At 59.7% G+C, this 27,734-nt stretch overlaps 1 protein-coding gene across 4 annotated transcripts in view; it reads left to right on the top strand.

The window, feature by feature from the left end:
• The window catches only part of SEPTIN9 (septin 9), a 118,799-nt gene that overhangs the window by 62,702 nt on the left and 28,363 nt on the right, over nucleotides 1-27,734 (top strand). For all 4 annotated transcript variants that reach the window (XR_014000474.1, XM_081161044.1, XM_081161046.1 and 1 more), the window contains one exon: nucleotides 168-809. Coding sequence is in view for 3 of the 4 variants with exons in the window: in XM_081161044.1 (XP_081017170.1) it covers nucleotides 168-809 (642 nt within the window). In the remaining variant the exon portion in view is untranslated. The remainder of the gene's footprint in view (nucleotides 1-167; nucleotides 810-27,734) is intronic.

Below are 27,734 nucleotides of genomic sequence, written 5' to 3'. Positions count from 1 at the left end.
AGTCTCCTGGTGGAGGGGGGCTGTCCCCTTTCCTTTCTGAGAGGTGAAGGGTACAGGGCCTGCCCTGGCTGCAGCAGCCCCGCCAGCTCCCCTCCGGCCTTCACTGCGATGCTCCTGGGTGTCCCCGAGCCGTCCACTCACCATGTCCTCCTCTCTCTGTCTTTCAGCCTTGAAAAGATCTTTTGAGGTCGAGGAGGTCGAGACGCCCAACTCCACTCCACCCCGGAGGGTCCAGACTCCCCTTCTCCGGGCCACCGTGGCCAGCTCCACCCAGAAATTCCAGGACCTGGGCGTGAAGAACTCCGAGCCCGCCGCCCGCCATGTAGACTCCCTGAGCCAGCGCTCCCCCAAGGCCGCCCTGCGAAGGGTCGAGCTGTCGGGGCCCAAGTCCGAGCCCATGTCCCGGCGCACCGAGATCTCCATCGACATCTCGTCCAAGCAGGTGGAGAATGCCGGCCCCCCCGGGCCCTCCCGGTTCGGGCTGAAGCGGGCGGAGGCGCTGGGCCACAAGACGCCGGAGCCCGCCCCCCGGAGGGCGGAGATCACCATAGTCAAGCCCCAGGAGCCAGCCCACCGGAGGGTGGAGACCCCCACCTCCAAGATCCCTGAGGTGCCCACCGCCCCCAGTGCAGACCCTGCCCCCAAGAGGGTGGAGATCCAGGTGCCCAAGTCAGCCGAGGTGCCCGCCTCCCCTATCCCAGCCCAGACCCTGGAGAATTCAGAACCCACCCCGATGTCTCAGCTGCACAGCAGGCTGGAGCCCAAGCCCCAGCCCCCCTCTGCCGAGGTGCCACCCAGGAGCCAGGAAGGTGAGTAGCAAGCACCGGGTGTGGTGAGGATTGGGGGGCAGGAGCTGGCTTTGCCGTGGAGTGTTGGAGAAAGAAGCTGAATGGGGGGGGGGGGCGTGCTTCTGTGGAGACCAAGAATACACAGGGGCCAGTGACCGTAGGCTCAGGGGAGCAGACTGGCAGCTCTTTCTGTCCACGGTGGATGAACTGAGATGCAGCAAGTGGGACTTGAGTTAGACTTGGAGAGGAACCTCTGGGTTTCAAGGGGTTCCTTCACTGGTCAACACGGGACCTGTGTGAATCCAGGATGGCGGGGGTGTGGGGCTGGAGCCTGGAAATGAGAGGGAGGGAGGTTTGAGACCCACGGACGGACTCCACCTTCTGTGGTCACTGGGCCCAGGGGAGGAATGGCAGGCAGCCCTGCAAATGCCTGGCAGAGGCCGAGGCCGAGGCCCCGGAGTGGGACTCGGGGGTGGGTGGGTCCTGCCCTCCTGAGGTTTTGCGTTGGAGGGTCTTCCACATTCTCCCCCAGGACGGGGGACTGTGAGCAGAGGCAAGGAGAACACAGAGTCTCTAATCTCTGCGCCCTAAGGCTCTCTGGACTGCTAGGAGGGGCCCCCCGGCCAGGGATCCCCGTGGTACCTGCCCACAGCTATGTTTTAGGGTGCTCCTCTGATCAGGAGAGGAAGAGGGAAGCAAGGGGCTTGGGCGCTGTCCTTGAAGGACCCAGACCCGGACTCGGGCTCACCCTGGGAGATTCCAGAGGAGGCAGTGCCGGTCCCCTTGGGACACCGCGCCCCCGGCCGCCGGGATGTGCGCAGGTGCCAGCTGGGCTGAGCCGCACGACGGCCTGGTCAGTTCTGATCGCAGGACTCGGACCTCAGGAAATGTCCAGTAGGTGTTCCTGGGCTGCACAGACAGATTCGTTCTGGGTTTTTTCTTTACCTTTTCACGATGATTGTTTTTCATTGTGGTTACAGTACATATGACGTAAGGTTTATCCTTTTAACCGTGTTTACGTGCACAGCTCAGTGGCATTCGGTCCATTCACCTTGCCTTGCAGCCGTCGCCACCCCCCTCTCCAGAACCCCGTTCTCATTACACGCTCACCCCCTCTCCCACCCCAGCCCTGCCACCCACCGCCCGCCTCCCGACTCTGTAAACCTGACTCCCCCAGGACCTCATATACGTGGGGCCACTCGGTGTGTGTCCCTCAGTGTCTGGCTGATTCCACTGAGCTGTGTCCTCACGGTCCGTCTGTGTCATAGCAGGTGTCGGGTCCCTCCTGTTGGAGGCTTGAGTTCCGCGGCGTGGGGACCGCCCTGTGTTTGTCCATAGTCTCCGGTGGGCGTGGGGCTGTTTCTGCTCCTGGGCGCCGGGCGCAGCGCTGCTGGGGCGCGGGCGCGTGTCTCTGTCTGTTCCCACCCCCTTGTTGAGTGAGACCTTGGCAGTGCCCAGTGGACTTGGGGACGGGAGGGCGCTGGGCTGGTGGGGGGGTGTGGGCTGAGCTGCTGTGTTCTGTTCAAGGGGACACTGGACTGAGCAGGTCGGGGGTCGGGGGGAAGCGAGGGGCTGAGACACGGAGAGGCCCCGGACTGCGGGACCGTGGAGACCCTTCGGCCCTGGGTCTGTGTGTCTGTTCTCTCCCCCATCTCCCTGACCCTGACCCTGACCCTGACCCTGCACAGCCCCTCCCCGGTGCGCTGTGAGGACACAGGCACGGCCAGTGTTTGGGGAGCGGCCGGGAGGCCGTTTCCTCATGGTCTTCTGTCGGTCCAGCGCCTTTGGCACCGGATATGTCCCCCTCCTGGGGGTGCTGTGTTCACGCTCAGCCTAGTCAAACAGGATGTGGTTGGGGATGGTCATCCCCAGGCCGGCCGGGTCGTGCTGGGTGACCAAGGAAATGGTCCCAGCTCTGGGGCGCAGGCAGGGGGGTGTCTGCTCAGGGTGGCACTGCCCTGGGTCACTGGCGGGTGGGGCACAGCCTCAGGGGTGTGCAGGGACGGTCAGGCCGGCTCTGGCTGAGCACTGGGCCGGCAGGAGCAGGATGGGGCAGTCGGACCAGGAGCAGTGCAGGGGGCTTCCTGGGAGCGTGACCCCTCCTTCCCCTACCTTTTGGAGATGGGGGGATTGACCTGGCAAAGGAGGGAGAGAAAAGCATTCTCAGCCGAGGCCCCGGTCCAGAGGTGCTGGGAGGGAGCTGTGCAGTTTCTCTGTGGAAAATAATTTAAATATCCGAGTGGGCGTGAGAGCACTCGCCTCGGGAGCGGCCTGTGCAGAGGGGAGTCCAGCTCCGTGTGGAGGGGCCATAGGCCAGCAAGACTGTGCCAGCTGTGTGTGTACATGCGTGTGAACTCACACATGTGCCCGTGCCCGACCCTCATGTCTTACCAGCAGGGTGGGGACAGGCTCTGAGATGGGTACTCCCCCGTGGAGAACCTTTCGGCTGGACAGACGCTGGTGGGGTGGGGGTGTGGGGTTGGACAGACGCTGGGGAGAAGAAGGGTGCACTGTGGAGAAGGGGGCTTGGGTGGCTCCCCGGGAGGTCTTCCCTCTTACAGCACCTTCCAGGAGCCACGGTGGATGGAGTGAGCCACCCTCTGGCCTGGGAGTAAGCAGGGCGAGGGGGTGGGCGAGGCCCGCTGAGCGCCAGGGAATGTGGCCTAGAGCCGCTTGGCCCCGGGCGTCCAGGCCCGAGGTCGGGGCAGGTCTGCAGGAGGGCAGGGCTTTCCTGCTGGAGGGTGTTCCCGGAACCCACTGCCGTGGCTTCTGGGCGCCCAGCTCTGCGTTCCCACCCAGCCCCTTCTTCAAGGGGCTCTTCCTTTCTCTGGTCCTGGTATGTCCAGTCCTTCCAGATGCACATCCGGTCCTCCCGCCGCCCCACGTCCTGTCCATCGCTCCTGAAGCCCCGGCACCCCCGTCCCCTTCTGCCCTTCCTTGGGGGCTGGGTGGAGAGCTCCAGGGGGCCTCCCACCCGCAGGCCCTACTCTGACTGCCCTTCGTGGCACACTGCCCCTTTTACCCAAAGGCAGCACCAGGTCTTCTGGGTCCCCAGCTGAGTTGCTCCCAGATTGACCTCCCTAAACGTGGCACTGATGAATTCCTTGCTCACTCTGAGCCTTCACTGGCTCACTCACCCCGCGGCCTCCACAGTCCATCCACCCTCTTGTCCAGCTGCTATCTCCCTGCTCCTCAGCTCCTCCTGTCCCAGTCTTTCCATGGCCTCCCACAGGCCACCTTTCCGCACAGCTCTGACCTTCTGACCCCCAACTTTGCTCCTCTTCACACCACTGCTCTTTGAACTCCTATGCACCCTTCAAAGCCCAGCTCAGATGGCATTTCTTCCATGAAGCCCTCCCACTAGTTGGAGGTAGCCTCACTTCCTCTGACTCCCAGGCCTCCTTACATCTTTCTCATGTATAATGTCTCATGTTTGGCTTGGAACGAAAATTATTTGTATATGAACCTTCTTTCTCCTGCTACAATTTTTAACGTAGAAAGTAGTGTTTCATAGTACCTTTTTTTGAAAATGCAGAAAATATAGAAATTAGAAAGAAACTGAAATTCACCTCTAACCAAACCCTTAACGTTTGCCGAATATTCAGAATTCCCTCCGTGCCCCGCGCTGGGTTCTAGCTTACTTGAGGGTGGAGCAGTTGTCTTTGATTTTGTTTTTAAGAGTCCCGTAAGGTGCTGGGTAAGTGGCTTGGACATAGTCGGTGCTCAGTAAAACAGTGTTGGAGGAGTGAGATGAGACGGCTTTTTTGTCACACTTGCAAGCAGATGCAGGGACCCCAGAGGACCCTTGAGGGTCTAAGCAGATACTTTTCTGGTCAACTGAGGACCCACAGACCTGACCCTCTCCACTCTGGCATGTGGTGGTCTTGGTTTCTGAGGCTGGTGCCCATCCCCGGACCTGGCACCTTCCTAGTTGCCTCTGCGGTCATCTCTGCTCCTCTCTCGGCCTCTGGGTGGGAAGGACCCTGCGTCTTCTCCCAGGTCGCTGCTCTCCCTCTGCCTCTGCATGGGTGGCTCTGGGTGGGGCTAGGCTGCAGAACCCAGAATCCTGTCTGCGGGGTGGGTGCTGGCTCTGCCTCGCCCTGGGAGCCACCCGCCCCTGGCTCCGAGGCTGACACCAGCCAAGTTTCCTGAGGCTGCCTTATAAGGCGGGCACCGGCCACTTACTCATGGGCCTGGTTCTTTGCTGTTGCTGGGTGCTCATAGGAGGCCCTGGGGGAGGCCAGGGTGACAGGGCCGGGTGGCGAGTGGGGCGTTCCATCTGGAGCCCAGCTGAGTTCCTGGGCATAACCCGGCTTTACCCTATGGGACTTCACTGTGCTCTCCACCCCCAGCCCCGGCTCATTTTCTCTATCTGCCGAATGGGGGAGGGGTTGGGCCTGCTGGCCCAAGGTGGCCCGAGCTTTCCAGGTGCCCAAGTCCATGGTGGAGCCGGGGGTCGTGTGTGACAGTGGACCTGAGATTGGAGTGGGGCACACTGAGCGAGCGTCTCCGTAGGGTTTCTCTCTCACTCAAACCATCTAGAACTGTTCTTTGTCGTGGGGAAGGCACACCCGTTCTCTGAGCTGTCCCCGAGGCTCGCTCGCATACCTGCGGCGGAAGCGGGAAGGCCCCGGCTTATGGGGGGACAGAAGGACCCTGTGGGAGGAGTGGCCAGGACCAGGTGTGTCCTTCAAGATGGGGCAGGGTAGGGGCAGCGAGTAAAAGGAACCCACCTCCCATCACCAGGCCGCCCAGCTGCCTGCCAAGCCCTGCCCAGTGGTGAGGAGGACGGGGGCGACCGGGAATGCAGCCCCGGCAGCTGCCGAGTGCCTTAAATAGAGCAGGCGCAGCTGCGGGGGAGGCTGGGCAAGGAGGCAGCCCTGGAGGCGGTCTCCGCTCTGCCCCCCGCCGCTGGGCGCCTCGGCCCTGACCACCCAGCCCGGCCCCAGGACAGAGCCCGGGTCCCCGGACACATGGCGCGGGGCGAGGCTCCCGGTGCGCATCCCAGGAAGCCGGAGCAGCTGCCACAAGAGTTGCTGTGTCTGCGTCCACAGCCTCCCAGGCCCAGGACAGCTGCTGTCCGGGGGATGCGCCCGGGCCAGACAGCCACGCTCTGTGCCATGTGGACAGAGGGCACATTCAGCGCCGTAGGAGTGTGCTCAGGCCCCCACCGGGTGCCCTGAAGTGTGGGCAGCCCTGCCCAGACCCTGGGATCCCACAGTCGGCCTGGAGGATGCCACGTGGTTCACACTGGCCTGCTGTGGCTGCCTGTGGCCCTGTGGCTGTGTGTGGCCGACTTCCTTTCCTATCTTCTCCTATTTGGCTTCCCTGACCTGGGCTTTCTGTAGGTGTCACAGTCGTCACCCCCCGGCATCCCCAGGAGCACCCAGAGCTGCGGGTTGTCGATGCTGAGCAAAGGCAGCTGGCGGCCAGGTCTGAGTGTCCATTCTCTGAGCGGGGAGGGGATACAAGTGGACGTGCTCCGGTGAGGGGAGGCCTCCCCCCCTTTTCCCGCTGCTGTTACTGCGCGACTTCCGTGGGAACCCGGTTTGGGAATCCCTGGCCTGGTCCAATGCAGTTCAGAGAGACCAGGAGCACTTGGGACCAGAGGTGGTCCTGGAGGTCACCTAGTCCTTTTCGTCCTTCCAGAATGACCCACAGAGGTTACAGCTTCAGTGTCCGACGTTAGAGCAGGGGCCACCTGGAAGGACTTGGCTGCTTGTCGCTGCGGGACGGGGCCTCAGACCCCTTTCCTGCCCCACACAGGCCTGGTAACTGATACCGTGTCCATTTTCTCGTCGGCGGGTGGGCACTTTCCTGTCGCCTCCTACACGGCGTCCTTAGAATGAAAGGGACACGGTGTGAGGACTTCCAGTGTGGCCCAGACACACCCATGAAGGAAAACTAAACCCAGCCCCTGTTTAGTGGGCGGGCGTGGCTTGTATTTCACGCTCGGCTCCGTATCCCCCGCTTTCCAGGGCCTTTATCTAATTCGAAAAAGCAACGTATGGCCACTGTCGGGAGAGAAAAAGCAAAGATCACTTGAAATCGGAAGGGAACCTGTCTCTCCCGATCCCCACCCTTTCCCCAGGGGGCCCGAGTCCACGGCTGGGGCGCTGCGGCCCGGGTTTCGCAAGCGCGGACCCTCCTTCGGGACACGCGGAGAGAGATCCGTGTAAGTGTCAGAGGCTTTTGAGGACACACGTGGGCTCAGCCTCTGCAGCCAGCTGTTGCCCAGTTCACATCACCGCGGCGTCTTTGCCGTCCGTGCAGTCCCCTGACTGCCGCGTCTGTCCCACCGATCTTGTCGCCCTTTTCACTGTGATAAACGAGGCTTCGACGGTGCCTCTCATTTATATCCGTGCATGTGTGGCTGTCGGGTAGGCCTTCCGAGTGCACTTTCTGCACCAGGGTCGTGTGCATTTAAAACTTTGAGTCGTGGCCCTGGCCGGTGTGGCTCAGTTGGTTAGAGCATCGTCCCGATAGTCCAAGGTTTGGGGTTCGACCCCTGGTCGGGGCACGTACAAGAAGCAACCAGTGAGCGCATGAACAAGCAGGACGGCAGATCGCTGTTTCTCTCTGTGTGTGTTCCTTCCTCGCTCTAAAAATAAAGAAATAAAAATTTAAAAAATAAATAAAATTCTGAGTCGTGTTGCCAAATTGGACTCTAAAGCAGTTACACCAGTTTTTAGCCCAAACAGCAGAGAGGCCCGTGGCCTGTCGCCCAGGCGGGGATGGTGGGAAGCTGCCCGACTGGTGTAGCATCCTGTGCGTCTCTAACTAAGAAACAGGAGGTGCCCCCCCCCCCCCCCCAGGCCCAGGGCCCTGGCTCCCTGCAAACGGCTGATTCCTGTCCTTGGCTCGTTTTTCCCCCCAGTGGGGCTGTTATTCTTTTCTTGTTGCTATTTTTTAAGAGTTCTTCGTGCACCTCTGCGGAAAGCTGGTACACATGCTTTTTCCCAGTCGCTGACTTTTAATTTTACTTAGAGCGAGTTCTTCCAAACAGAGACTTCCAACCCTCAGGTCGCCCAGTGTATTGCTTTATTTTTGCTTTTTGGGGCTGTGTTCTGCTTAGAGGCTTCTGCGCTCCGACGTCACAGAGAAGAATTCCGCCCAGGTTTTCATCTGGTGCGTGTACGGTTTTGTTTCTGTGCACTGAAAACCCACTGGAATTTATTTGGGTTTACAGAGGGAGGCGGGGATCTGAGGTTTTCGCGCGGACGCACGCAAGTGGGCTCGGCCTCCAGCATGTGGGGCGTGTGTGCGGCCTCTATTTTTATCAGGTTTGGTGTCAGCGTTGTGCTGGCTGAGCAAAAATAATTTGGATGTGTTTCTTTTTTCCCCCCTCTCTGTCCTGGGACGTCGTTCGCAGCCACACAGTCATCTCTGTGTTCAAACGGTTCAAGAATTCGCTGGTGAAACATCTGAGTCTGATACTTTTGTGGGAGCCTAATACGTTAAACACTTAAAAAATTTTCCATGGGTCTGCTTGAGGTTTTTTTCTTACATTTCATACCCTTTTTCTAGAGAAGCGTCCTGAAAGCTATTTAAAATCCCCCAAATCGTTCGGAGGTGCTGGTGTGTAGAGGGGGTGGTTAGTGGAAATTAATTATACAGAAGCCATTATTTGTATTCACAGGTGTTTACGGTCTTAAAACATAGATATGTTTGTACTTTTTCATAGTCATTTGGGGCTTTTGTAGGGATGCCCCCAAACTTTGTTTCCTGCCTCCAAATGTCTCAAAGTTCCTCAGCCCCAAATCCCCCCTCCTGGTGCTTCAGGAGCCCAGCCTTCCTGGTGGGGTTGGGGGTCCCCTCCCTCCCCACGTGAGAACACCTGGGCACAGGTGTTCAGGTGTTGGCCGTGCAGGTGAGGAAGGTAATGTGTCAGCGAGTGCAGGTCACAGAAGCCTGGCCACGGAGTGGGCGCTCAGGGGCTGGGGGCACCTGGGGCACGCTGTCAGGCACAGCCTCCTCCTCTGGTAGAACTTGGGGTGTCAGCTCCTTCCTGTGCCCAGTGATGGGGAGCACATTACAGACCGGGAGCCTAGTTAGAGGAGCAGTAAACCCACGGTCACCACTAGTCACTGGTTACCCCAGAACATGCCTGAATGGTGGCATGACCCCTGCCCACTCCCCGGGGCAGTGCCTGCCTCAGTCCAGCCTGGGAGGGGGGAGCAGGGGCTCTGTTTCACGCTCAGGATGACTCCCCAGGCTGTGGCCTAACGTCAGGCCTCCTGGTGGTGGCTGCCTGCCCGCCTGCGGGCTGACGAATGCGTATCTGTGCAGATAGGAAGGGCGGGCATGTCATACGGGGCTCGGGTTACAGAGGGTTGAGGCACCTCCCAAAGCACGGCCTTGGAGCCACCTACCATCCACTGCCGCCTGGACTTCAGGCGCCCCAGGCCCCACCCCCCACTAGGTGAGTTCAGGCCTGGTGCCTTGGGACAGGGGTGCGGGAGGTGGGTTTCGGGTGTGGGGCGCGGCCCGGGAGGCTGGCGGGGGTTCAGGAGGAGGGTGGACCCTCCGTCCCCCCACTTCAGTGCCTGGGCCAGGCAGGAGCATCGGAGCTGCACTTCCTCCTGCGGCAGCCCTGGTGGCGGGGACTCCGCCACTCCTGTGTCTCTGGGGAGGGTGATGGGCGGGCGGTCATGCTGCATGGACGGGGCAGGTGCGTGAACCGGGTCGGATCTCAAATCCAAAGCCCACTTGGCCGGCAGTTTATGTGAGTGGACGTTCTCTTCAGCGGGGAGAGCCCAGGTCAGCAGGTTAGAACCCGAGTTCCCGAGATTTAACCCGGCAGGAGGCTTGCCTGTTCCCGCGTCCTTGCTTGTTTCTCACGCAGGCTCGTCCTTGGCAGGTAGCTGTGCCCTGGTCTCCGTGAGCGGGGTGGGGCCCTGGCCACCCTGGTCTTGGTGCTTGATCACCTGACAGCCCCACTGTGCCTTCAGGCCCGCGAGACACCCGGCTCCCGCGGTGGGGCGTTCTGCCTGGACCCGGGGGGTCCGGGAGCGTGGGCCCAGGGAGCACTGGGGGCCGTGTCCCTGTTGAGCGGTTTGGGGACCTGGAGGGGCCTCCCTATTGGCTGTTCTTTCTTCCTTCTGCTCCTCCCTGCTAGTGTCCTCTCCCCTGAGGCTCACCGCCCGCTGGCACAAGCGCCTCCCCTTCGTTTTTGGAGGACTCCCCTGGCTCTTCCAGGTCCAGATTCCTGTGGCAACGAGTAAAATCCTTACCTCGGCTGGGTGGCCAGGGCTGAGCAGCCTGACCCCCCCTCCCCAGCAGGATAAGGCCAGCTTCCAGGTTAGGAAATCAAGGCACAGGGAGCTCCAGCCACTGGCCTGCAGCTCCACAGCTGTTGACAGTCTGGATTGGGACCCTGGGGGAGCCTGGCTGCTGCTGGCCTAGGAGGCAGCAGCAGGGGGGTGAAGCTCTCTGCTGGCCACCCAGGGCTGGGGACCGGCCAGTGTGCAAGGCCGGGTCCCCACCCGAGCTCTGGCTGGGATGCTGAAGAGCCCGGGCCAGCACCGGCCTTCTGCTCTCACAAGGCGCTGGGAATGATGAAATGAAAGAAAACCCCAGTTAGAAAGGAGACGCTGGTATTCCCCTTCCCCGGCCCCTCCGCTGCCCTGGGTTTTGAAATAAGATACTGCTTGTCAGGGGGTGAGTGGGAACCGATTGGAAGTCCCATTTCTCTCTCCTGATCACCGCTGCAGAGAGCCCGCTGGGGCAGCTCACTGTCACCTCCGGGCTAGCCCAACCCCGGCCAGCCCAGCCTGGCCAGCTGTCCCCCTGCCCCGCCTCACAGGCCAGCCTGAATTCTCTGGAAGAGCCAACAGGAGATGTTTGGGCTGGGGGGGGGGGGGGGGGCGCCTAGCCCTGGGAAGAGCTGGAGACCCTGGACTGTCACGCCAGCATTCCTGCCTCCCAGGTTTGCTCCCCGGACCTGGAGCCGGAGCAGGTCCCTGCAGGTCCCTGAGCACTCTGTCCTGTGTACATGGATGGCTCCTGCAGGCTCCCCAGAGGTTTCTGATCTTTCTGTCTGGAGCTCAAGCGGTTCCCCCACCTGCCTGCTTGGGCTGATCTGGGTGCTGATGGGCTTCTCTCCCTGGGGGCTTCCTCTAACCCCACCAGGGTGAGGGTGGGAAATGGACAAGCCTTGCCCTCAGGGATGGCAGCTTCCTCACTATTCCACAATCAGAAGGCCCTGGCCAGAGGTCCTGCCAGCCCCACTCCCACCGGGCTTAGCTCTGGATGGTGTTACCTCGACCAGCACAGGGCCCTGTCCACGCTTTCTGGACCCTGTGGCCGGGGCTCTCAGGCATCAGAGAAAGTCAGGTGGCAAAGCCAGTGGAAGAGCAGCATCTCCACTCTTATCAGCGCCCCGTCTCGAGCCAGGCAGGCCGGCCAGGACAGTAGTGGACACCACGTGGCTTTCTGGGAGGTCAGCCCGTCAGCACGTCCTGGGGGACGGGGAGAGCTTCCTTGAGTCCCCTCATTTCTCATCTCTGGGCCTCAGGAGCAGGCCCCAGGGTTCTGCCTGGGAATGGAGGTGGGGGAGGCTGGAGTGAGAGCAGGATTCAGGGGTACAGGGGGTCCATAAAACCCCCAGCCTCTTCCTTCAGGGCCTTTCCTTCCTCAGGGAGTGCTCAGGGCTGTTCCCAGGGAGGGGGCAGGGCTCCTGGCCACAGGGCAGGATGGGGAAGCTGACACCGTGGGCGAGACCCTGTGGCAGAGGGCCCTGCTTCCACCTGCCAGGCTTACGTTCCCAGGGCACAGGTCTGGAAAGTTCTGAATCTGAAGTGCAGCTTCCTGGGCCTGAGCCTGCCCTTTGGAACCAGAGTCTCTTTGGGGGGTGTCAACACTGCAAAAGAAAGTTTATTACACGCAGCTCTGATCCCCCCTCCCCTGCACCTTCCAATTTCCCTTCCTCTGGGACCTTAGTCAGGACTCAGTGCCAATGTTACCAGGTGCGACCTGTGGGCTCAGAGATCGAACATGCATCTCAGCCAGTGCGTGGGGGTGAGCAACCTCTGCCCCCCCCCCCCCCGAGTGTTTGTGCACAGAATGCTCAGGGACCCACCAGGGGATCCTCCCTACTCCCGAAAGTGGCAGACTCCATGCAGTGTTTGTGACCATGTAACCGGGAGTGTCAAGTCTCTTGTCCAGGAGACTTTAGGGATGTGGCCCCAGGCTCGGTCCTGATTGGGGAGCGGTGCGACTGGCCCCTGTCATTGCCCAGTGACCCTGTCTCAACCCCCCACCCCTTCCCCTGCCCTGCATCCTGCTCTCGGTGAGTAATCGTTCCCATGGCCACCCCTCCCCGAAGTGTAGCCTCCGCAGGTTCCAGGGAGCCAGCTGACACATTTGGCCGCAATTATTTGTTTTTGAACAGGAATGAAAGGAGAGAGTAAGAAAGTGGGGGGTGGTGGCTGAGTGGAGGAAGGTCAGAGAGAGGGGAGGAAAGATCTGGAAAGTCCAAGCGTGTGCTTTCGGAGCAGGTGCCAGCTCTGGGATGGTTCGAGGGTGGCGGCCTGCCCCGGCCCTGCCTGCGGCTGGAGGGAATGTTCTTCGAGGGGCTGGTCTGTGTGCTGGGAGCCAGGCCTGGGAGCCTGCCCTTGGCTTGCTGCTGCCTCAAGAGCTGAGCAGATTTGTTTCCATTTTTGGGACCCCACGGGGAGGCTGTCGCTCCCCTCCCAGCCTTCATTATTTCATTAATCACAGTGACCGCTTGCTGCACACTTTACACGGTGCTGGGCCCCGAGCTATGGGCTTCAGGGGATGTATTGGCACAGCCAGCTTAGGAAATAGTTACTGGTGCTGTTGTAGAGAAGCTGGTACTGAGGCACAGAGAGGTCGAATCACTTGCCCCAGGATACACAGCTAGAAGTGGCTGGCCAGGCTTAGTATTTTGAACACAGGGCTGTTTGACTCCAGGGCCCCAGCTGGTTGGTCACTGGGCACAGGTTTCTCTGTCACTGTGACAGCCTCTGGTTGGGCTCCTTGGCCCAGCAGGTCACTCTAGGACTTAGTTTCTTTGTAAAATGGGTTGAAGGGCATCCTCTGTCGAAGGGTTTTTGTGAGAAGTGTACGGAAACCCTTCCTATTGCAATATTGACCAGCGCTTGGCTGGATCCGTGAATGAATGGGCTTCTGGTCCCTTCTGAGCCCAGCCCCTGAGGCAAGCTTGTGGGACGCGGCACTCACTCAGGAGGAGGGAGCTGGGGGACAGGCTCAGACCCCTGGTCACTGCTGGCCAGCCTAGGTTCCTGTTGGGAGAGTGGGGGAGCAGCAGGCGGGGCCTGTGCAGTGGGCTTGGCCCCAGAGAGCTCGCTTCCGTTTCCTGGAGTGTGACCCCCGCCCCCTCCCCCCTGGGTTGTTCCTGGCCCCTTGCCACCCCCAGTGCAGCTCTGACCTGCACCGGGTGCCGGGCCTGGGAAGCTGGACCAGCTGTGGGAGGTCGTGCTGACAGGGACTGAGTGTGCAGGGAGCCCAGCTGCACAGGAAGCCGGGCCAGGGCCTCTGGAAGCCTCTAGGCTTTGCAGGCTGGACTCCCAGCCTGTGGCCCTGGGGCCCTCTCCTGCCAGCTCCAGAGTCCAGGACAGGGGATGTGGCCACCCACCCGGAGTGCAGCCCCGGCTGCAGCTCCTGCCCCTCCTGGGCCTGTCTGAGCCGCGGGGCCCATGGAAGGTGCTGCTGCTCGCCCCCCGCTCCCGAGGCTGCCTGACTTCCAGCCGAGTGGGGCGGTGTCTGTGCTCAGTAACTGAGGGACCCAGGCTGACAAGGGGGAGCCACTGTTCCGCCCACCACCCGTCCACATCTACGCGTGCTAGTGGCGTGGAGCCGGAAGTCGCAGGGTCAGCCCCCCTGTCCCACCCCAGCCATGCGATCCTGCCGCCTGCGGGGCGTAACCTGCAGGAGGCGGTGTGACGTGAGGGTGACTACGTGGGGCCTATGTGACCTGCTGGGGAAGTGGTCACCTGTGAGAAGTCCATCTGCAGTCACACGGGTGGGGGCGACACAGAGAAGTGAATTGGGATGACTGAGGGGTCCTGGCACGGTGGGGGAGGGGGTCCCTGAGTGGGTTTCCTAGGCCCAGCCCAGGCTGCCAGCCCTGTTCCTCCGGAGTCCACCCCCAGGCCTCCTGCTTAAGAACCAGCACCCTCTCCACCCACTGAGTTGCCGGACCCTGAGAAACCCGAGAAGCATCCCGCCACACACAGCTGCTTCCTGCAGATTCCTGAATCTGAGCACTCTCCGTCCCCTGCTCTGGCCCCAGGCCTTCTCCCCTCCAGAACCAACCGCCTGTTCTGTGCTGTTCCCTGCGGTCTGACCCCTCAGGTAGCCTACGAGGCCCCCACACCTTCCTCAGGAGCACTAACCAAGTACCAGGGCAGCACAGGAGGGGAAGCTCCCTCTAACTGGAGCAATCAGGGAAGAATTCCTGGAGGAAGTGGTGTCTGGTGGACCGTAGAAAGCGAGAGCTTTGTCTGATGCAGAGATTAGGACAAAAGTGCAAAGTGGCATTGTCACGCCCTGGCAGACAGCCTCGAGCCACGAAGATGCTGCTGGCAGATGCATTGTGGTGCTGGCACCTGGTGGGCTCAGGAAGATGGAGGGAGGCATTTGGAACTGGACCTAGGTTCACATTCTGATCCTGCCACTTACTCTTCTAGGCAGGTTAACCACTCTGAATTTGTCCCGTTGCTTTGTAAGTTGGGACAAATGTGGGAATTTGATGGGATAATGTAAGAAAAGGACACGGCGCAGCCCCGGGCATACAGTCAGTGCCTGATAAATAAGGCTGCTGCTAATGACAGCCTCAGCTTCCTGGAGGAGGCGGCAGGTGGGGCATCTCCGCAGGACTCCCCCCTATATGACTGGAACTGAGACGAGCGTGCAGGTTGGTGATGTCACCTGTGTCCTTCTGTGCGTGTGTCGGAGAGACCGGGGCCGGCTGGGCTGGGCGCGTCGGAGCTTGTGCGGGGGGGAGGCAGCTGCCACTCACAGGCCTCCTTGCCAGTGCTGGCCGCAGGCTGGCTGTGGCGTGGAAGTTACCGGACACCCGGGCTGCAGTTGGTGGAGGGGCTGGGCTCTGATTGCCTCGTGGGGGTGGTGACAGAGAATCGGAGGGGACATCTTGGTGTGGCCGGGCTGCTCCAGGTGTCAGGCGCCCAGGTGACGCTGTCCCCATGGAGAGGCCGGTGAGGGGAGAAGGCCGGAAGCTGTTGTCTTAGTTTTCTGTGATCCAAAAGAGGTGGTCACTCCGGGGCTCTGTTTAGGGACAGTGTCCTTCCCAGCTGGTCAGTAGGGGGCAGTGGCGGTCTCAAGTCCTGGGAGAGGACTGGGTGGAGAGGACGTTTTTTACAGCTCTGTCCCTGGAAGGTGTCTCCTGTCACCCCCAGCGGCTTCCCTCCCAGCTAACATTTTCCTGGAGTTGTTGGGCGGGGAGCCGGGCAGGGGTGGGGGCCCCCACCAGGCTGGGGATGGAGCAGAGCTGTGTTGACATAAACCTGGGTTGACCCCACACCCTCCCTGCAGCCCAGCGGGAAGTGGCCTCACGGCGGTCCCCTTGGTGGGTCCCGGACCCAGCTCTGCACACGGAGGAGAAGGGACCTGGCCCCATGGAGCCCCCCTGCCCGCCCGGGGAAGACCCAGCCCAGTGCCCGCTGATAGCTCCTTGGAACAGTCCATCTGCCAGTGACTGTTAGGACTGCTGAGACGCTAAGAAGAGTGCGTCTTCCCGATTAAAAAATAACCTTTATTTTTTGTGATTAAAATAAAATCATGCCTACTCATGACAAAAACATTTTTTTTAATTAAAAAACTATAAAGAAAATGATCAACCATAACTGCATCCCACTGAAATCAGCACTGTTAACGTTTTGGTGTTTCCTTCTGGTCTGTTTTTTCGACACATGCACTTAATACAGATGATTAATACCCTCCCCCCCCCAAAAAAATAGGACCCGACCTCCTGCCTCTGGGGTTTTCGTGCCCCTCACTTAGTGGGGGTCTTCCCTTAGAGAAGGGCTGAGCCACATTACAGGACAGAGGTTACCCCTCTCGTGGCCGAGGGGACTTGGAAACAGGCCGAGTGCTTTTCAGCCGAGGGTAGACCCGAGCCGAGCCGGGGGTGGGGGCCAGGCCGTGGGCCCTGGGGTGCTTTCTCTTTACCCCTTGGGGTTATCTGTGGAGGCTGGTGAGTGGTAAATGATGCCTCTATTGTGTTTTGTCCTGGCCCCTCTCCCTTTCCCCCACCCTCGGGCCCTCATTCGTTGGTTCACTCATTCATTCCCGTTGAGGCCTCCTCTGTGCCAAGTCTGGAGCTGAGAACTGAGGCGAGAGAGGGGACGATGCCGGCTCCCTGGCCCAGGGCTTCCGATTCGAATCTGAGATTCCTGGAGACGGGACCACTGGACTGCCCCTCCACAGCGGGGGCGCAGGGAGGCTAGCGGGAAAGGGGCTGGCTCTGGAGGGAGCCTGCTCCTACCCATCACGCTGTGTGGCCTGGGGCAAGTAGCTTAACTTCTCTGTGTCCATTTCCTCATCTGTTAAAAGCTGAGAGTGATGATGGGAAGCCTCACGTGGGCTGTTTGAGGACCTAAGAGGATACGCGTAGAGCTCTGGGAATGGTGCCTGCACTCAGTAAGCACTTTCTCCGTCTTAGCTTGTTGTAGTTGCCGCTCTGAGAATATTCTTGGATCTCAGGACACTGACAGCCACAGATGGATGCTTTTTCTGGAAGCCATCAGGAAGGGACTGCAGCGGCCGCGGGAACACTTACTGACTCCCAGAGCACGCTTAGTTCTCAAAAGGGAGGCGGCATCCCTGGAGTCCCCCCTCTCAGAATCCCTCCCCATCGTGTACCGGTAGCTCGGAAGCTGTGCCTCCTGGGCCCTGGTCGTTGGCCAAAGCTGGGCCTTGGTCATTGGCTAAAGCACAAGGTGGCCCTTCGCAGAGCAAGGAGCAGGGTGCAGGGTGACCCCTGAACCAAATGAGGGTGGGCTGGGGAAAGGGGGCTGCGTGAGGCAGGCCACTGCACGGCTGCTCGGGCGACTCTCCTTTGATACAGGAGCTGGGACAGGGACATGGCCCCCCAGGCTGGTGGCAGGCTGGTGTCCGAGTAGAGAAGGGGCCAGTCGTTCCGCGTAAGGTGTGCCAGGAGGCCACTGAGAGTCTGTGGCAGGACCCTGCCCATGCCTGAAACAGCATTTGTGTTCCTTGGCACTGACCCACTGGCTTTCTAGGGGCGCAGAGAAGGTTGGCTGGAGCTGGAGCCTGACCTCTGACCTCAGAGCAGGATCCAGCCTTCCCAGGGCCCCCGCTGTAGATAAGAAAACTGGGAGAAAGCTGCAGGGGGGTGGGTGTCGAGGCCAGGCTGCATCTCTGCACCCCCTCCCCTGCAGGCTTGGCCAGAGTGCGCCCGCTCTTCCTCGGCTCCCACCCCCTTCCCCCACCCCCTTCCCTGGGCCCTTCATGTTCTGCGTTGGTTTCCTTTCCTGTCCCCTCCCTCCCTTCGGCACAACTCCGTCTGGTACTAATTAAGGCCTTCCGCCCGATGCTCAGTGCGCGGCCCAGAGGGGAGCGTGTGTGGGGCCTCCCTGACCAGGGGTGGGGGGCTCCCCTGCAGGCACGGAGCCCTCGTCTTCTGGCCTCCCCAAGCCAGACATTGTGTGTGTGCGTGTGGGGTTTGGTGCAGAAGTGGCTGCAGCCGGCTGCCTGTGTAAGTCTCTCACTTTCCCACTTGCGGCAGGGCCCCTGCACCTCCCCAGGCAGCTGCTCTTAGCCTGCTTTCTGTAGAAGGTGCCCCTGAACAGGGCCACGCAGTGCGGTGGCAAGACCGGCTCCGGGTCTGGGCTCCTCGCCCCATTCCAGCCCTGTCGGCTGTCCCGCACTCACCCAACTGGGCCACATTCGCCCTGTGTCATGTCGTTCCCCCCCCACCCCCAGGGCTGCTGGAGGGAGGGGCAGAGGTGGAAAAAGGACCCCTCTGCAGGCGTGGTGGGGCCCCATCCACCTGTGGGGACCCTCCATGGGCTGTGGGGAGCCCCCTGATGTCCCAGGCCCCTGAAACATGACTCCCTTGTTTCACCCCCCCGGAGTCTGAGGTTTCCCTGTGCACCGCCCTCTCCCACCGGACCTGAGGTTGGTATGTGCGCAGGAAGCGGGGGGGGGGGGGGGGGGGAAGCGTGGGCCTGATGAGGCGGCGGCCCCCGCTCCATGTGGTCGGAGGGCGGTGGCCTGGGGCCTCCCTGCCAACTCGCGAGGGCAGCGGGTTGCTGGAGACTAAGGCTGGGCTCCAGCTGTGGCCGCTGCCCGGGGGAGGACAGGAGGCGGCACTCTGCTGGCTGGGGCCTGGGCGGGGCCCCTCGGTGATGTGCCGGCAGTGTCGGTGGGCACTCACGGTGACGGGTTCCTGTGGACCTGCACGGTCTCAGGGCTCTTTACTTGCAGTAAGTCCTTCCTTTCCACCTCCCAACAACCCTCTGACTTCAATTCTGTTGTTACTCCCTTTTCCCAGGTGAGGAACCCGAGGCACAGGGAGGTTCGGTAATCTGCCCACGGCCACACAGCTAGTGGGTGTGGCACAGGGAGGGTGTGAATTCAGGAAGCATGACTCCAGAGGCTGGTTCCTAACCTCATCGGACCTCAGTGTAGCTCTCTCTTGTCTCTGAGCCCAGAGAGGGGCAGTAACTTGGCCAGGGTCACACAGCCGGTAAGTGGCAGAGCCGGAGTCATGACTCCCAGGCCCTGGTTCTGTGGCATTTCGTGGAATGGATGTCTCTTGGTGTGGAACGGCCATAAGCAGCCTCCGGCCCGTGTTTAGACAGGGAAGAGAGCTGCCTGCCCTGGGCTGGTCTGGAGGCTGGACGGCTCATCCTCGCGGTGGGGCGGAGGTGTCAGTGGTCGCTGGTCCGCACAGCCCAGTTTCCCATCATTCTAGAGAGATGTTGACATGAGACGGGGCAGTTGGTGGAGGCTGACCCCCCTTGGGCTCCTGACCAGCGTGACTGCTTATCGAAACCATTGCAGTTTTGTGGGGCCCTTGTGTCTCAACCCTCCCCTCCCCCCTGGCTGTCTTACATGTGGTGGGCATGTGTCTGAGGATGTGGTCGGTGTGTCACCTTCCCTGCAGGGGTGCCGCGTGTGCGACTGTGAGGCACACACATGTCGGCTGCGGCCTGGGTGTGTAGCATTGCTTTGAGCCCTGCCTCTGTGTGTTGGCGAGGTGGGACCTCTCGGGCCTTCATTCTGCCACATCTGAATACCATTCCCTCACGTGGGGACAGAGCTTGGCAACGTGGCTGCAGATAGGTGGTTGACCAGCTGTCTGTGTGCACCCAGCCTGACTGTCCATCTGTTCTGCTGTCCCTGCCGTCCACACTTGTCCACAGTCACCTCTTCCCCAGCTCCGTGGGCTGGATGGGGGGCTCACCTGGCCCTCTCGCCCTGCGGGGGCGCCTGTAGGAACCGACGGGCAGGAAGGGGTTAATGGTGGATCCGGTTCCTGACTCCTGCTCCAGCTTTCCCAGGGAAAGGGCAGGAATGAGAGGCCAGCTCTTCCGAGGAAGGGCCTGGTGGGGGTGCAGCCTGCGCCTAGGAGCCACCCCCCACTTCTGCAGGCCAGCTGTGCAGAGCAGCCTGGAGGCGGGGCGAGGGTTTGCAATAAGGAGAGGAGGAATGAATGTGGGATTCATTACTGGAATTTGGCAACGCGGGGCCTCACTTGCTCCCCTGAGATGGGGTGGGGGCGGGGCCCTCCTGGAGGCCCTGGGCAGGAGCCATGGGGTGGGGGTGTCGGCGGAGCCCTGCCCCCCCTCACAGCTGAGTTGGGGCCCCAGCTTCCTCTGCCTGTGCCCTTCCCCTGAGAACCAGGCTGGAATAACGTTGGCCTTCCTCTCTCCTCCTCTGCCCTCGGGCCCTGCCAGAGAGAATGGCCTGGCCCTTGGCCCCGCCACCTACGGCCTCCTGTTTGGCTGCACTGGCCTCTCTCGATGGAGGCTTGGGGTGGGCGTGGGCAAGGCCACTTCCCAGCACCCAGCCCCATCCTGGGAGTGACTGAAAGCTCCCGCCACCCCCTGTAGGGTGGGCTGACTGCTGGTTTCCGGAGGACACCAGGGAGAAGGCCAGGGTGCCGCTGCTCAGGACAGAGCATGAAGACCATCTCCGGGTGTCTCTGTGGCAGGGGTGCCACTGTCTGCTAGCTGCGCATTGTTAGGGGCTCACCGTCCATGTTGGGTTGTTAGGTTCATTGGCCAAGGGGAATCCAGGCTGCAGATGGAGATAAGGCTGACCAGCTGGCCTTCAAATGGGGAGATTATCCTGGGTCATCGGGGGAGATCATCTCGGATAATCCACACAGGCCCAGTGTAATCACAGGGTTTTCAAAACTGGCTGCAGCGGCTGGCCGGAGAGTCAGGTCATTGGCCGCTCCTTGGCCACGGCTGACGCTGAAGATGCGAGAAAGAAGTGCCAGGGGCCAGGGAGTGTGGGCAGCAGCCTCTGGGAGCTGCAAAAGGCTTGTTCCTCTAGGGCAGGGGTGGGGAACCATTTTTCTGCCAAGGGCCATTTGGGTATTTATAACATCATTCTTGGGCCATACAAAATTATCAACTTAAACGTTCGCTATGAAAAAAGCTCCTAGGTTTGTTGAATTTCTAGTCCCGCCTGCGGTTGCCTTGGCAGGGCCAGACCAAATGATTTTGCGGGCGGTACAGAGCCCGCTGGCCAGACGCCCCCCCCTGCTTTAGATCCTCCCGAGGGAGCCAGCCCAGTTGACGCCCTGATTCTAGCTCAGTGGACTTCTCACCCCTAAAACTGTAAGGGGACCAGTTTGTGCTGTTTGAAGTCACTACGTTTGTGGTGATTTGTTACAGCAGCAGCAGGAGGTGAGTACGTTTAGGAAGTGGAGCTGCTCTCCTGGGAGAATTCAGGGGGAATTCCCTGTGTACCCTGAGCCCTGGGAGATCCTGGGCTCCCCTAGACTCCCCCGGCTCCTGAGCCCACAGGAAGACTCCCCCAGGCAGGGCAGGAAAGAAACCGGGGGAAACGGTTTCCTTTTTTCACAAATGAAGGCAAGGGTGAGGGCCTGGGCACCTGCCTCCTTTTTGTGGCCTATTTTCCTTTCAGGCTTAGAATTCTGCCACTGAAAGAGACTTTGGGGATCATCGGCTTGATTTGCAAATGAGGAAACGGAGGCCCAGGGCATGCTGGGCGTTGGAGCCAGATTTCTAGCTCCTCCCAAAGCGCTTTCCTCCTGGTGGTGGGGGAGGGGCACCAGGCGTGGACCGTGGGGGAGCAAACCAATTGGGGAGTGTGGTGGCTGGAGCTCCTGCAGGCGCTCCAGGCTGCCCAGGGCTCCCCGAGATCTCGCTGGGCGGGTTTGCGATCTCTGCCGTCCCCCATCAGCACCCGGGGCCCAGCAGTTTGCAGAAGTGAGGCCATGACACAGTCATTTTTGGAGCCGCGGGGTCAGCCGAGCAAATCCCAGCCCCCTAACTGGGCCTGGAAATCAGACCTGCAGCCTCTTTGGTTGGTTGCTTGCCTGCCTCCAGGCCCCTGCCTGCGGGGCCGGCTTTCCCATAGGACTCACTAATGACCTCAGTGGACTGTGGGCAGGTGCCCAGGCCCTTGCCAAGTGTTGCCAAATCGAGTGGGTTCCACCTACCACCTCTTTGAACTTGGCGTCTCCTCCCTGGCCCTAAGGCAGGGCCCATGTCTGGGCGACCAAACCTCAGTCCCTGTAGCTGACTCAGTGGCGGCACTGGGGGGTCGGGGGCACCGGTGCTGAGTGAAGGAATGAACGGCAGCCAGTGGATCTTCCAGTTCCCATTTCTAACTTGTACATCGGAATAAAATATCTTGGCATTTCATATTCTTAACAAACTTTATAAAACCTTTTTATTTCGAAGTGATCTTAGACGCGCCAGGAGTTGCAAAGCCAGTAGTGAGTCCTGTGTGCTCTTCCCCAGGGACCTGACAGACCTCTGTCTGCGTCGAACCTTGGACACTGACGAGGTACAGCAACCGAGCCACGGGCGTGGCCGGCTGTCACTGGGCTCACAGGCGCCCACGTCCTCGGTGTGGGATTCTACGAAATGTTACCACGTGCAGAGATCCACGTACCCGCCACGATCCGGGCGCAGGAATGCTCCCTCCCCACAGAGGGTTTTGGCCGGTGTGGACTTTATCTAAACAGTACCCTACAGCACACCTTCATTTCCTGCTCTCGCTGCATATTATGTTTGCAGGACTTCTTTCTTTCTTCCTTTTTAATGTGCTTTGAACAGAGAAATTTCCCAGACGGCTCTTTGGCTCCAGCATCAGGGTTTAAAAGCACAGATGCGTAAAAGTCATTGGTAATCACAGCTCTTCATGCCAGTCAACAGTTTCTGCTTCCTTCTGGTCCCACTCCCAGCTCGGGGCCCCTGAGATGGGGAAGCTGGCAGATGCCTGGTTCCCCTGGGCCGTCTCCCCGCCCACGCGCCCCCCAAGTGCCGGGAGGGAGCACCGCTTGGGTGCTGGGCAGCCCGCGCATGTGCCGCCTCTCTGATGGAAGAGCCCCCGCTCCCCTTCTGACAGATGAGAAAACAGCTTCCGGGAGATTAGGAAATTTGCCCCAAGTTACCCGGCTCCTAAGTGGAGGCGGATTTGAACCCCAATCCTTCTGACTCCAAAGCCCAGATGAAATGGAGAGTTCTGTGGGGCGCCTGAGACCCCGAGGCCCTGGGTGGCTCACAGGTGGGGTCACTAGCCCCTAGGCAGGGAGGCGCTGGCACCAGGGATGCCCAGGTTTGTGAAGGGAAGGAGGGCCAGGGTCCCGTCTCTGAATAAACAGACGGAGGTGATGTTCCAGCTGCCTCACCACCTGGAATTTCCTGAGCTCCGGGTGCTGGGAGGAGAGCGAGAAGAGAGCTGGTCGGGGCTGGTTTGGGGCCAATTCAAACAAGCTTCTTCGCTTCCCACGAGCGGAGGTTTTACCTGCTCTAGTGTCCCTGCTAAAGGGATAAGGGGTTTCAGGCACCCCCCCCTAAAAGTGGGTCTGGGGCTGACAAGGCCTCACATCGCATATACGGAATGGCCGTGGAAGCCCTTAGACCTCAGGCCTCATGCCGAGGCCTCCACCCTGGAGGAAAACCCAAGCTTCCTTTCACTGGGACGCTTTCTGCCAGGTCATGAAAACAGGCCCGGAGCCGACTCCCCCGGGCCAGGTGCTTCATGTGGTTTCTGAAGCCCTTTGACAGTGTCTGCTGGTAGCATGTCCCCCAACCCGTCGGGGAGGGCAGGAAGCTTGAGCTGCCTCCTCAGGAGCAGGTGGGCTCATTGCCCTCGGCTTACAGGTGAGTAAACTGAGGCTCAGGGAGGTTATGACGCATCTCCTGGGTCACCTAGATGCAGAAACCCTCCCGGCTTGTTGCTCCCAGTGCCTCTAAAGATTTCTGCTGTTTTTAAAAAGCATGGGCCGCCTTAGACAGCGAACACCTGGGGGCCTGTCCAGCCCAAGACACAGACACCGGCTGGTCTCATTTCCTTCCTGTTGTGAGGCATCGCCACGTGTACCCTAGAACATCTGCCACGGAGCCATGTTTCTCTCAGCAGCACGTGTGTCGTTCTGCACATTGCAAAGCTATAGAACCGGGAGCAGGTGGTGGACGCACCTTCCTTTGCGGCTTAGGTTTCACACCTGCGTTCAGGTCCTCGGCTCCGATGCCCATGGCCTGTGCATTCTCACTGCCCAGCCATGGTCACTGGGGGGCGGGGGGAGTGGTGCTGTAGCTCTCTCTTCTCTCCTCCGTGGACACTGGAGTGTTTTCAGGGTTTTGCCTCGGTAAACAATGCTGCCGTGATCATTCGCATGTCCCCTGGTAGTTTAGGGATTTGGATTAAAAGTATGATCCCGGCACCCGTGGCGGTCTCAGGTAAGCATCCTACCTGGGGGTCTCGGGCTCCCCACACCCACCCGAGCCTGTGCCGGGAGAGGCTGGAGCCATCGGATGCCTGGCCTAGAGCAGGAGCAGAGCTGATGGGCTTGTAAGTGTAAACCAGCGCTCCCCAAACTGTGTTCCCTGTGGGACCATTAATGAGCATTATAGACGCAACGGGGTTCCATGGTCCAACAAGTCTGGGAAACAGTTTAAACTTAATAACAACACACTTTGCAAAATTGAATACATTTAGTATACTGATAGCTACTTGTAAATATCCAAAAGAGGGGACAGAAAGGGTAGCAATTGCCAAATTTATTTGGCTGCAGAAACCTTTGGGACAGTACCTGCATGGCAGGTTATATCCTGCTTTAAGAGACTTTGGGAAATGGGAATCCAGGTCGCTGGCCCTGGGCGGGGAAGTTGCAGATCTGCCGTGAAGAGGGTTTTTTAGGTGTCTGGGAGGAAAGTCTTTTCCTCCACCCTCTTAGGTTCAGTGGTTGGGGGCCTGCATATTAATCTGACGGAAGCTACATCAGTAAGAGAAAAAATGGATTTAATCACATACATGTGGGGGTTCACGGAAAAAGGTGGCTCAAGGGGAGTCAGGATTTGGGGCTTATGCCATCCTCGTCGGGGAAGGGGAGGGGAGGAGAGCACTTACTGGAAGACAGAGGACTTTCTGAAAAGATAAATGGACCCTTCGGAGAATAGCTGGGAGATTGATAGCTTTGCAACAGTGCGTTTCAGGGGTGGCTGGACGCTTATCTTCTGTGATAAGAGTCAGTCTTCCCAGGCTGCTCAGAGGAGGGGACTGGTGACCATGAGTTCCGGTGCCTTCTGCTCAAGATAATTTTTACGACCCTTCCCTAGGTGTCCTTGTTCTGTTCTCTTTCCAGTCCCAGCCTGGCAGCAGGTACTGTGAAGACCCTTGGCCAGAGGCCTGAGCCTTGCCCACTGCGTTGGCCGGTGCCCCTTGTTGCTGTTCAGGTAGCGAGAACTGCAGGACCTTCTGCATTGAGACGCAGTTCGAGCTAAGGATTGATTTTGTGCTGGGTTCGCGTTGGCCCCGTAGCTGGATGAAACCTCTGAGGGCAGGGCTTCTGTGGATGGTTGAAGAACTCTTGGCCCTCAGCCCCCACTCACCCTACATGTTTCTTGGACACATGCAGCTCATTTTATCAAGATCTTGCTAAATCTTGGGGGGGGGGGGTGTCTCTGTCAGTCCTAACCTGTAGTTCTCAGCCCTGACTACACATGAGAGTCCCTTGAGAAATTAAAAAAAATGCCAACCCCTAGATTAGTTAAATCAGAATCACTGAGGCGGGGCCCAGGCATCTGCATTTCTTAGACGGACCGGGCACCCCTGTAGATGGTAGTGTGCCCCAGGATTGAGACCCTGTCCTGCCCTTTCTACTGCCCCTCCGCTGTCCCAGAACCTCAGTCGCCTCTAAATACCAAACCATTTCTTGTTTGACTTAAAATCCGATCGCCAACCTGGAGCGCCCCCACCTGGCCATCCTCCCTCCTGACACCCCTGAGCCAGCTCGCAGGGCCAGACTCCCCCTTGCAGCAGACACACTGGGTTTGTATTTGTCATTGAAATCTGCAGGGACTGACTGTTTTATTGCCTGTGTTTAGGATTCTGACTTCGTATCTGCCCAGAGTTTGCAGCTCCTGGGCTCGCTGGTTGGGGGTGGGGCGGGGCGGCAGTGTGCCTGGGGCCACTGTGAGCTGCAAAGTGGCCGTCACACCTGAACAATAGAGTCTGCAGGTGAGGAGCAGCCACAATGTTCCAAGTTATGATATCATCAAATAATTTCTATCTGGGCCACAATGTTCTGAGTTATCATAGATAATTTCTAAGATACATTGTTGACACAGTGAAAGAAGAAAAGGAAATGTGTGTTGAAGGTGTCCGGGGAGGGGCACGTGCAACCTGACTGGGGGTGGGAGGTGCCCTTCTTAGAAGGGAGGAAATGGGGCCTCCTTGCCCCTGAGTTCCAAAAACCGACCTTGAAGCCGCTGCCTAGGAGACTCGGGAGGTGGTGAGTAAGTCAGCCTGGCAAGGGCTCCAGGTTGGGGTGTGACTCACGAAACAGGAAAGGGGGAGGTGCCGGTCACATCAGATGGAGGACATCCGGAGGGCTTCCTGGAGGCGGCGGCTTTTAACAGGGGGTTTTAGGTGGGGGTTGGGAGACAATAGGGCCTGAATGAAGGTTGCAGGGTCTTCAGAAACACTACACTGTAGAGATGTGACTGAGCCGGGAAGGGGTCAGGACCAGAGACGTCAGTCTGGGGGCGATGGTGATGGAGATGAGGGGAGAGGAGACTGTCTGAACCCCCGCCTCGGTGGAAGAGGAGAGGAAGGAGGGTGGTTCCTGCATGTGCCAAACTGTCCCAGGTTCGGAAGGGGTGGAACTGGGTGTCGGTGATGTAGGTATTTTCAAGAGCTGGGTTTCAATAGTGCTACGGGCAGAAGCCAGACGGCAAAGGTTCGGAAGCGAGTGGGCGGCGGGAAGATAGAAGCCGCGATGTAGACCAACTGTCGGGCGGCTGGGTGGTTCAGAGGCGGAGAAAGTGAGCAGCTGGGGGAAGTAGCCGTGCCAAAGGAAAGGGGGATTGCTTGTTATTGAGATTAGGGGGAGCCCAGCCGCTCTCCTAGGTCAAGTTGAAAAGGAACCGGAAGACAGAGAAATGTGACAAAATGGCCCCACACTGCAGCCCTGCTGGGCCGAGAACCTTCGCAGGGACCAGCCCGCCCCCCCCCACCCCCCCCCGCCCCAGGCACTGCAGGGGCCGGTGACACCTCAGAGACTGTGCTCTTCTCCCAGTGGGCCAGTTGGAGGGGGGGACCCCTTAGCTTCCAGGGGTCCCCCCCTGGACAGCTGCTCACGGGGCAGGTGCAATGGCCTATAGCATCCGTGTCAGGGACACCATGGGATCCCCTTTCCACCTCCTGTCAGCCTCATGCCCGGTGAGGGGGCTCGTCTGCTCTGAGAGTGAGGGTCGAGCTCAGAGCGACAGCCTTGGGAAACCCCTAGACCCCGTCGGGGCTGGGAGAGCGCCTGCCCGCTGCTGACGCCTGGCCCGGGGGCCCTTCACCTGGACAGTAAGGCTCCTCCCAACTCCCACGGGCCCAGGCTGACCGCGGGTTGAGTGAGTTTCCTGTGGCTGCCATGACATGACCACGAGCTCAGTGGCCTGAAACAGAAACTTGCTCTCCTGCAGTTCTGGAGGCCAGATGTCTGAGGTCAGGGTCACTGGGCTCAGTCAGGGTGTCAGCAGGGCCGGTTCCTTCTGGAGGCTGCAGGGGAGGGTCCGTCCTTGCCTTGCCGAGTTTCCTGTGGCTGCCGGCGGTCCTTGACTTGTGGCCACGTCACTCCACCATCACGTGGTCATCTTCTCTATACTCTCCCAGTGTCCCTCTGTGTCCCTCTCATAAGGACCCTTAGGGTACATTTAGGGCCACCTAGAGAACCCAGGGTAACGTCTGCATTCCCAGGCCTTAGTCCCACCTGCAGGTTAAGGTAACACCCGCCGTAGAAGGTAACACCGGTTCCGGGACAGGCCACGGGGCTCACGACTCGTCTTAGGGCCCACTGATGTTAAGGTGTAAAACAAAACACACCGGCTCAAGGGAAAAAATGGACACATTAATCCTTCTTATCTTTAAATATATATTTTATGGTGGTAAAACACACAGAACCTAGAGCTTGTCATTGGTAGCATTAGTACATTCACGTTGCCCCAACGGCACATTAGCCGTCACTGCCGCCTAGAGTTCCAGAACATTCCCGTCGCCCCAAAAGGGACCCCTGTGACCACTAGCAGTCGTTCCCCATTCCTTCTCCCCCCGTGGCCACCACCAGCCTGCTTTCTGTCTCTGCAGATTATTTTTTAATCAGTGCAGTTCGGCGTGGCTTTGAAGTAACGGACCGAAAGCGTGGTGGGTTGGTCGCTGGAAGCGCATTCGCTCAGGGGAGGCCGGTGCCCGTGACATCTCAGCCCGGGGAGGGCC

This window comes from Miniopterus schreibersii (assembly GCF_964146895.1).
Source record: "Miniopterus schreibersii genome assembly, chromosome: 16".
Lineage (NCBI taxonomy): Eukaryota > Metazoa > Chordata > Mammalia > Chiroptera > Miniopteridae > Miniopterus > Miniopterus schreibersii.
Note: the sequence above shows the minus strand (reverse complement) of the source record. Positions and strands in the feature narration are given on the sequence as shown.